The sequence below is a fragment of the Astatotilapia calliptera genome, chromosome 1, assembly GCF_964374335.1.
Source record: "Astatotilapia calliptera chromosome 1, fAstCal68.1, whole genome shotgun sequence".
NCBI lineage: Eukaryota > Metazoa > Chordata > Actinopteri > Cichliformes > Cichlidae > Astatotilapia > Astatotilapia calliptera.
In genome coordinates, this window is record NC_137422.1 from 5,576,604 (window position 1) to 5,586,537 (window position 9,934).

At 42.5% G+C, this 9,934-nt stretch overlaps 1 protein-coding gene across 3 annotated transcripts in view; it reads left to right on the plus strand.

Moving 5' to 3' along the window:
• adamtsl5 (ADAMTS like 5) overlaps window positions 1–9,934 on the plus strand; it is a 63,731-nt gene that overhangs the window by 39,776 nt on the left and 14,021 nt on the right. For all 3 annotated transcript variants that reach the window (XR_013909207.1, XM_026149923.2, XM_026149984.2), the window contains 7 exons: window positions 1,720–1,892; window positions 2,085–2,145; window positions 2,549–2,654; window positions 3,875–4,002; window positions 6,293–6,416; window positions 9,098–9,184; window positions 9,768–9,931. Coding sequence is in view for 2 of the 3 variants with exons in the window: in XM_026149923.2 (XP_026005708.2) it covers window positions 1,720–1,892; window positions 2,085–2,145; window positions 2,549–2,654; window positions 3,875–4,002; window positions 6,293–6,416; window positions 9,098–9,184; window positions 9,768–9,931 (843 nt within the window). In the remaining variant the exon portion in view is untranslated. The remainder of the gene's footprint in view (window positions 1–1,719; window positions 1,893–2,084; window positions 2,146–2,548; window positions 2,655–3,874; window positions 4,003–6,292; window positions 6,417–9,097; window positions 9,185–9,767; window positions 9,932–9,934) is intronic.

The window sequence follows — 9,934 nt, forward strand, 5'->3', positions numbered from 1 at the left end:
ACGTGTGTGTGCAGTATGAGCAACCAGTGGGAATGCTGCCAGTTTCAGTCGTCCTCCAGGGCAGAAACTGTGGAATGTGTTTGAGGAGCAGCACTGAGGTTTCTCTAATCACTTTTATTGTTCCGCTGATCCTGATCCACCAGGCTCACAAGGTTGACTGTTGTTCTTCATACGTCTGCTCTTTAAATAGATTTATCTGGCTCCAGGATTTTCCCTCCCACAAACGATATTTCATCATTCTCTGCTTTCTCCCTTATGCACGACACAAATGACTCGGAGTTGCTGACAGTGGCCAGTTGCCACCTAACAGCTTTGAACATGCAGGACATGAGTGCAGAGTGATTGCAGAGCAGAGCACAGTAACAACAGAGCAGGGAGTCGTGTTGTTTCTGCACTTTCAATCTCTCAGTAAGAACTTAAACATTGTTCAAAGAAAGATCATATTAAAAAAACATAACACAGTAGCACATGGATCAAGATGATTGTGAGCCAGTCACAGAGGAATAAAAATAGGATGGAAACGTGTTTGTGGCTAGGAAAGTCAGTGTTCAACCTCTGGGCACCAACAGTTTCTGATAATAAATATTCATTGACATTGACGTTTGCATAAACGCTCAGACTAAGACTACATGTGTAAATGGAGCATTTTTAGAATGAAAGAAGCATGTCATGGAAGAAAATAGCACACAAAGCTCTAAACAGCCAATGCATAGATAAAGAATGCCTGTGCCTGTAGATTAGTGCCACAACTATAGTTAAACTTCTTTGCAGATACTGTGAACTAAAGAAAAATCTCTGGTTATAACCACAGAATAGGGCTGTGCGATATGACCAAAATCTCATATCCCTATATAAGATTTCTATCGTCCCGATAACGATATAAATCACAAAAATGTAACATTTTCTGTAAATTCTGTGAATCTCGGGCAGCTCGTATTGCGGGAAGTGTTTCCAGCTGGGCGTCGTGTACCTGGAGTAGAGTGTTTTAACCGATGCATGAAACGATACATTTTTAGACATAAGTTGTAACGGCCGCTGTTTTCTTTGTGAATATTTATTACACGGCGTGCTGCGGGGAAAAGCCTGTTCTAACGTTTGAGTCTAAGGACTATTTTTTAGCACCTGGCGGCTCCTTTTTACTTCTCATCCGTAAATAATCTGCTCTTTCACGTGATTCAGTTTATTTTGAAAAGTCTCAACAGGATCTTGAGCTTTATTGTGAAAGGTTTATGTGGAACATAAACAAGCGGACACGCGATGGTGCTACCGTCGTTGTTGCTAACCACGACGCATAAAAACAGGCGCCTGTAGTGTGGTTATATTAAATATAAGAGAAAGAGAGAACTTTAATACACCACGAAACAAACAATAGCGTAAAATGAAACGATAGATGTTTTTATATCATCATCCGATATATATCGTTATATCGAACAGCCCTACCACAGAATATATACATAGGTTGCAACATGTGTTACTGCAACACTAGCATCTGTTACTGTGACTCTTGTGACCTAAATAACTGCAGAGAGATATGATAGAAACCTAATGCTTCCAATACAAATACTCCATCTACATTTGATAAAAGGTTTCAGCGTGTACACTCATTTGGTGTCTACCTGATCTTCTCCCAGTGTCCTGCTCTCATGCTCCCATGTTTGTGTTACCTGTTCTTAAAGTTGTCTTTGTAATTGTCTCTCTGTTTTATGCTTTTTTTTCCAGCCCTCTTGGATTTCGGCGTGGGGTCCTAACAGCAACGATTCGTCGGTGCGTCCAGCTCGCACACGGAGGCAGCTGCACTTCAGAAATGAGTGGGCAACATGGAGCGGCTGGTCTGTGTGCTCACGCACCTGTGGGGGCGGAGCATCTGTGAGGTCACGCACCTGCATCACAAGGTTAGCACGGGAGAAAATGCGGACAGTTTTCAAAATTTTATGCGACGTTTCAGTCAGACTTTTTTTTTCAGAAAAACCTTCATAGATATTTTTGAAGGGATATGAAATTTATATTTTAACATTTTTAAGCCACAGTGTTTCCTACTGTTCTCTTACCTAATCCTATACATCTCTTTTATTTCTGTGTCCCAGGAATCCAGTGGGTGGACCATGTGCAGGAGATCCCAGACAGTACAAGATCTGCAACACCAAGGTCCTTTCAACAAAAAGGCTTTTGGTCTTTATTTAAAAAAAATACGCACACATTTTATGCAAACACTGTAGAGCAATGGCTAATGTTTGCTCGTGAAGGAATGTCCAGGGTATAACGATCAGCGACTTTCAGGGTGTGATCTGGAATTTCACTGACAGTTTAACCTGCGTCTGCACCGCGGCGGCGGTCCTGCCACTGTTTGCGCTTCATGATAAAGCAATAATGTGTCTCTGTATGCAGAGTAATTGTTACAGTGTAGCAATCAAAACGGTTTCACTGAGAGAGTTCAAAATCAGGTAGAAGGTTCCCTCAATGTGAAGCCTATATTGTATGGCATGGTCGTAACAAAGGTTCATCCTCCAGGACGTCAGGGTGTTGATGCTGTGTGTCTGTGTGTGTGCAGGACTGTCCCCCTGGCTCGGAGGATTTCCGAGAGATGCAGTGTGCTGCCTTTAATGACAGGCCGCTGGTGGCTGGCAACTCCTTCAGATGGACCACCTTTCATGGAGGTCAGTGAGATGATTCACCCTCTTTCTACTTAAGACTTCTTCAGTATATGTTGTTGTTTTTGTTGTGCAGTGAAGAGATCAGTTTTGGATGTAACTAGTCCCACGTGGCTTGTTATAGAGTCACCATATGAATGCTGAGACAGATGGCTCATTTATGCAATGTGTGGTTTTTATATATGTATGAAAATTTTCTAAGCCCACAGTTTACTCTCTGCAGGCATCATTTAATCACCAGATCGAAGGAAAAATGGTTTTCTTTCAAAAGATGCTTCCTTGAAAGCCAGCGAACGTTCCTATTCGATCTACAGGCCTCTGAGGAGAAGAGTGATATCTAACATGGATTGAAAGAGAGACTTTTTTCTATGTTGTCTTCAGAAGCACGTTTTAAAACTAGAAAACACAAAAAACCCTGCACACCAATAAAGCAATTCCTGGGGACTCGTGGCTTTTAGACCAGATATATTTGAAATACAGTTTTTCTACTACTTGTGGGCATCGTGATGGGACAGATGGCACCACACTAACACCATAAGCAGCCTGCTCGGTCCTAACACTGAATTTAAACCACGACTGTAAAATGAAATGGTTTACTGTAAGGGGACTCATCATTTGGGCGCAAAAGGAAGTCAGTTTCCCACAGTTTGACTGTGTCAATATGTTCCCTTCTTTGTTAATCATACATAACAAACCACAAATCTTCAATAAAACCCATCAAACAAGTTAGTGCGTATCAAAAATCCACAGTGAGCTGAAAAGTCTATCCTAATGTGTCTTTTGGGCTTAATCTGTGTAGAATATAACAAACTACAGCAAAATGTCTGGAGATGAATTTAAAAAGTGTTCCCCAATAACATTCAGAGCCTCGATGAGCATATAAAACAGCGCTTTTTTCTGTTTTCCAGGGACTCAGATGTATAGCTCGTGGATGTGCAGAGACTGTGTTTTTTAAGGCCCATACAGACTGTAGCTAAACAATAAAAAAGCTCAGCAGCTGTACGCAGCTGTAGTTTGTGTGTTTGTGGCAGCCGTGTAGCTCGCACATCCTGCTGTGGCCTACTGGAAGTTAAATCCCAGGACTTTGTTGCTGTTCGTTCAGTTTGCTCTCTTTCTCCATGTTCTGGTTGTTTTTGCTGTTCAGTCACCTCCCCCGCTGCCTCTTTGCTTCACCTATTTTCCCATAATATTATAATGAGCCACTGACTGAATATCTTCTCTGCCAGGCTCTAACCCCTGTGAACTCAGCTGCTTGGCCTTGGGTCACAACTTCTACTTCAACTTTGGCCGAGTGCTTGACGGCACAGCCTGCGACAAGGACTCAGGAGCAGTGTGTGTGAACGGACGCTGCCTGGTGAGTGGTACCCGGTCTGTGTGTGTGTCAGTGTTTCCTATGTTTACCGCATAGAAGATTTAAAGCAGACCTATTATGGATTTCCTTGTTTTCTGTCATAAGCAATGCCAGATGCTTATGTTGAACATGGCCGAGGATTCAGATACGAAGGTCAGTCTGTTTCAGGTATTTTTTCCTGCTCTTGGGTCAGTATGATGTCACAGAGAGGGGATATTCCTAATATGGGCACTTGATTTTCACACCTGTGACTGGACTGCAGATGTCACGTCCGGTCTATACCAGGAATGCAAAAATCAGGATATTTTCTCACCACACTATAGTCTAAAAGTTAAACTATTTACATGTTTTAAAGTCATTATACAGTAATTTGATTTTATATGTGGATGCTTTGTGCCAAATTGAGAGTTACGGTTAATTTTTGTTCCTTTTCTACTAAAAAACAAATAATTTCACTTTTCTATCAAATAAATATTATTTGAAGAGAGTTACGTGTCCATTCAGTCATCTGAGGTGCTCCGGCACTCAGTCACATGTCTATGGAAAAAATGAACAGGAGCTGTACTTCTGGAAACAGAAATCCTTAAAAACTCATCCAAGCTTTCAAATGACGGCGATGTCAAAAGAAAACTGGCCCGAGTCTCTTGTGCCTTCAGCTCCACTCTGTTGAGGCATAAGTGATGTTGACCAGTCTCACTGGAGCTCTCTGGAGAAGTGAACTCCATGCTGTGCGTTTGGACCACAGTTCTCTCATCAGTGTAGACTGCAGCCTTCAGTTAGCATTATGGCTCTGCTGAGCTCTCCACAATCCCACATCTAGCCTGTCCCCTTCTCACCTCTCCTACCCTCACACGGATGGGGACTGGGTAGGAAACAAACGTGTCTCTCATGGGTCCTGGAGCCCGTGTGCTGTTGGGACATGCATACATAACACTCAGCAGACACATCTGCTGCAAGGGAGGACGCTCACTGCTGAAGCTATTTTTACACAGCCCACAAAGGATTAATTTGTGTCTGTGTTTACATATGCTGCATGTGCATACGTGTGTATTTGTGTGTGAGCATGCTCACATGTTGTGTGTGGCACATATAAGAGGATTTATGGGCCACAGACTTGTGCTGGCCCAGGTCAGAGCTGCCCTGGGCCTGAAACAAGAAGCAGATGCAGCCTGCAGCTCGTGGAGTCCTGCAGGTAACAAACTGAGTTCAGGCAGGTGAACACATGAACACAGGACCGTATGTGTGCAGTGTAAGTGTAGATACTCCTTCACAGCTAAAACTGCGGTGTTTCTTTAATGTACACCACACAAAATTATCTAAACTCTTTTCAGTTTAAGAAATTATTTCATTCTGCAATTACTAGCTATGTTTTAGCTGCTCCCTAGCCACAGCAGGCAGCACCACATGTTTGATTTTACCCTGGATGCCCTCCTGATCCAACCCCAAAGTGGGTTTATTGTCTTTGGCTGGAATGGAGAGTCCATCGGGATTGGCTGGTTTGTTTTCGCCTGCCTCAAGTGGCCACTTGAGAAACTGCAGATTTTGATACTTGATTAGTTTTGACTTTAAGAAAAAGAATAGTTTTCTCTTCAGCTGTGGAGGTTACCAGTGGGAAAGCTGTCATCCTTTGGATGACATAAATGATTAAATTACTGATTCTGATTGTTCATTTCCTGTTGAACGACCAAACAGTGAACTGACCGTATCAGTTCTAGACTTTAGAAGAGCTGCTCAGCAACAACTTCAACCATTCAATTTGTCAATCTGCTTTCATGCCTAAATGTCACAGCATCCATGTCTTCTTCTGTGCAAACAGATCATGTGTTTTTAATTAAATAGGTTCTCCAGATTATTGATCTCTAGTGTGGGAACCTCTTTGATTGGGTTGTACAGCAGAAATGGAGACCACAGAAGAGCGCAGCCACTGTCGTCTTTCTAGCAACAGATTCTTCACACACCATAAAACATCCTGCTCGTCTTCGCTGCTCTTTACTCTGGCATTTACAGAGACGACTCCAACCCACTCTGCCCTGTTGAGGCCCTGGGGTACAGTTTTTCCACAAAGTAAATGTTTGTAAGAGCAAGCAAATGACAGAGAGAAGCAAATACGAGAAAGAAAGGAAGAGTGAAGAGAGCTGAGGCCCGGCAGTAGCTGGAGGTGACTACATGGCAAAGAAAAGGCCAAAAGAAAGGTTACTTCTCAGCAGAAAATGCACGCTGTTAGGAAAAACAGGAGCGACATTAAGTCAAAGCAAACTGTCCTTCTCAAAGCGTTTGTCTGTGTTTATCACAGAAACCTGGCTGTGACTTCATCTTAGGCTCAAAGCAGCAGGTGGATGCCTGCATGGTGTGTGGCGGACACAACGCCACCTGCCTACACCACAAGAGTGTGTACCAGAGCAACAGTCTGGAGGCAGGTAGGAAACACACACACACACACACACACACACACACACACACACACACACACACACACACACAGTAATAAGGACTGAAATGCCAACACAGCGTGGGGATATTTCCAGTCCCCCCTTTGTGTTTTCCTACCCAAATGCTATTAGTCATTCAAGCTCAGGGAACTGTTCCCTGATGAAGTGAACATTAACCATGGCAACACGTTTACCAAATAAAAGCAGTTGGCTGCCTTCCAGGAGGAATCGAGCTAACAACAGCTACAAAATTACAGTTGATTCAGGAAAGAGGAGGAAGAACACAAAGTTCTTTGGGCCATTCTGGCTCGGTGCCACCACATCATGTTCTACCTTCATCAGCACTTGTACTCGAGAGGATAATGTGGGCTATGACTGCATGCTGGGAGGAGGTTTTCAGAAGCTTGTCTGCCTGTATGCTCTATCTGAAAAGAGAAATAACAGGTTAGAAAACACAAGTATTCACTACTTAAACCCGGCCAGCGAACAAACTGTTTCTAACTCAGTTTACTTTGAAATTTAATCACATCAAAATGTATTTCAATTATTAAACAGAGCAAAAACAAAGCAGCAGGCAGAGCTTGGACTTGGACACATGTTCTTCAAGTTCATCTCCAGCCTCTTGACTTCATCCTGCATCTGTGTGCTATGTTCCCCCGTATACTGCAGACAAACCCCACACACTGGGTTGCAGTATTATACTGCATTGTTTGCCCTGTTTAATTGAATTAAGAATTCAAATGTCAATGTAAGTCATCAGCTGGTGAGCAAACCATGGAATAGTCTGTGTATACAGAGGTCAAGACTTCATAGACTTCATAGTATTGGTATTTAACCAAAATTCTTTTTGCAAAAACACCAGTTGCCATCTAGTGGCCTTGCACGTTTAAGGCACTTTGGCTACATTTTGATGTGATTTTTGGCAGCTTTTGGAATTTGTTGGCTGCTTTATCTTCAGAATAGTTACTTTTTAACTCATGTGAGTTTGGAGGTTTGTTTAGGGGGCATTCCTATTCAGCTGGGAGCATTCATCTAATGAATGGAAACCTCAACATAATACAGAGCTTTCATGTTATTCTCAAACATTAATGGTCTGAGAATAATAGATGGAAATAAACAAATAATAAGCACCAGATTCTGGGGAATTAAACCTAATTACAAAGTGCCTAACACCTCAAGTGTGTCACTTTGGCTCTGTAACAGTGGTTCTCTCTCACAGCTCATTGTGTAGGGAGACCAGAGGTGATAGATGAAGTCCTGGCCCATAATGGCTCAGACTGAGAAAGAAGAACACGGCTGATAAAGGCTGCTTTGTTTGGGTGACTCAGCAGCCTCCAAGGGCTCTTTTTCCTTTCCTTCACCAGTGGAGGGAGGGCCAATGGGGCAGCACGAAACGGTTCTTTCCAAGCTCCAAATGCACATGGCCCCGAGCTCATCGCTGATCACATGCCTGCCACTTTGACATTTCAAAACACTATATCATCATAAAGCCCTGCAAATTCACCTCGAGAATAGTTTTTCTCCGAAACTGGTGAAAAGAAAAACCAGAGTGAGACACTCTTTATACGTCATGATAAATGAGCTTCATGCTGTTGATGCTTTGCGCTCGGAGACACACCTGAGACTTTTTCTATTTCTTGAAGTATCAGTCTGTAAGGAATGGTTGGGAGTTTAGAGTCCATATTTCTTTTTCTTTGTGCTTAATTAGGTTTAATATTACTGACATTACAGATCCCGTTTGTCTTATAATGACACGTTACAAACCATCGCCTGCAAGTGTACAGCAAGCTCTTTTAAAAGCTATAATCATGTGATTAATAATCCAGGTTTTCTGTGAGTCACTGATCACAGAGCACTTACTGACTGCTCAGTTACACAAAGGTAGACCCTGAGTATCAGGTGCACAGTACAGTCTGAATGCTTCTAAATATCTATTATGTTTGAAAAATGACAGAATGTATCAAACTAGGATAATAGTACAGTCAATTGTCTGGAGATGTGCAAGTTTATAGCCTTTCAAATAACATTCAGTAATGCATAGCAGGTTTTTGGTATCCACCATGTGACCATTTAGAGTTAAGGGTGGGGTTAGGATAGCATCCACAGCATTTTGTGGAATTTTCACATACATAAATGAGAAAAAAGTTCTAAATGACAGAAAAACATTAAGATGTTTAAAAAATGTTTAAACTTTGTGACTGCTTGTTTAGCATGGCACTAAAATGGTAAATGGACTGGTTCTAATAAAGTGGTAGTCTAGTAATCTGATGTTGGTGATTTAGTTTTTAATAAAAGAGTTTAAACAAGTAACTGAGGGGTTGATTTCTGTCAGGAGGCTGGTCTGGTCTTGTAAGATGACTTGAACGTGAAGATGCTTTAACATTACAGACACATCCTTTTTTTGGACCGTATATATAAGTAAACACTTCAACCTGCAGACTGAGCCATAACTCTCTCTGCAATCCCAGAGGCAGATGTGGGATTATTGTTTAACCAACAAGCTTCTTTTAGATGATTTCTAGGATTTTCTTGTTTCCTGGCTTCCTGGTACTTTGTATCCAAGCTTGCTGTTGGTGTTGTATTTGTGTAGTTGATTGGGAAAAAAATGGCCTTTTCTGAATGTGGTGCAAGAAATCCAATTAAAACCAAGCTTTTACTCTCTCTGTCAGGCGGGCCTTTTGGATACAATGAAGTGGCCATGATCCCTGCTGGAGCAACTCACATCCGAGTCACTGATAACAGCAGGAATTATCTTGGTAAGAATCCGTCTACAGAGCCGCTTTTTCTCCCTGTCTCTCTTTTACACACACCAGGCCTGCTGTGCGTTTGACTTTCAGCTTAATTCCATGGCAGTCTCTTTGCATCACTGTTTCATAGCTGCAGTGTAAATCAGTTTTATAATTCAGGTCTACACATGCTGTGGCTTCCTCTCCCTGGAGACAGTGGGCTTGACGGTCCCATTTGGTTTCTGGACCCTCTGAACGTTTCCCAGGCAGCAAAATAACCAAGGGCATCTATTCTCATCACAGTTTATGAGACCAAAATAAAACACGCCCTGAAACAGAATGCGCTGTTGTCTTTAAAGAGACCCTCATAAAGGCTTTATTTGACCACTTGGTTAAGACAGGTGAAGGTACTTGTTTCCATCCATGTCATGGAAAATCTCTCCCCTCCAGGAGTCACTGCTGCCATATATAGTCAGGCGCCATATTTCTGCTTCTGGCATCCGGCCTTTGCCTCAACTTCACCCACTGATAAGGAAACATAACTGTTTCCTTTGATGTCGAAAGACATGCCAGTCTTTCCTTCATTCTCATGACCTGTTCTTCCCTTGCACAGCCCTGCAGAATGGACGCTCCCAGTTTTTGATTAATGGAAACTGGAAGATCAGCGTTCCAGGCGAGTACAGTGTAGCAGGGACTAAGCTGGTTTATCGGCGCTCAGCAGACACCTGGGAAAGCTTTGAGGTGCCAGGACCCACCCAGGAAGACCTTCATCTAATGGTA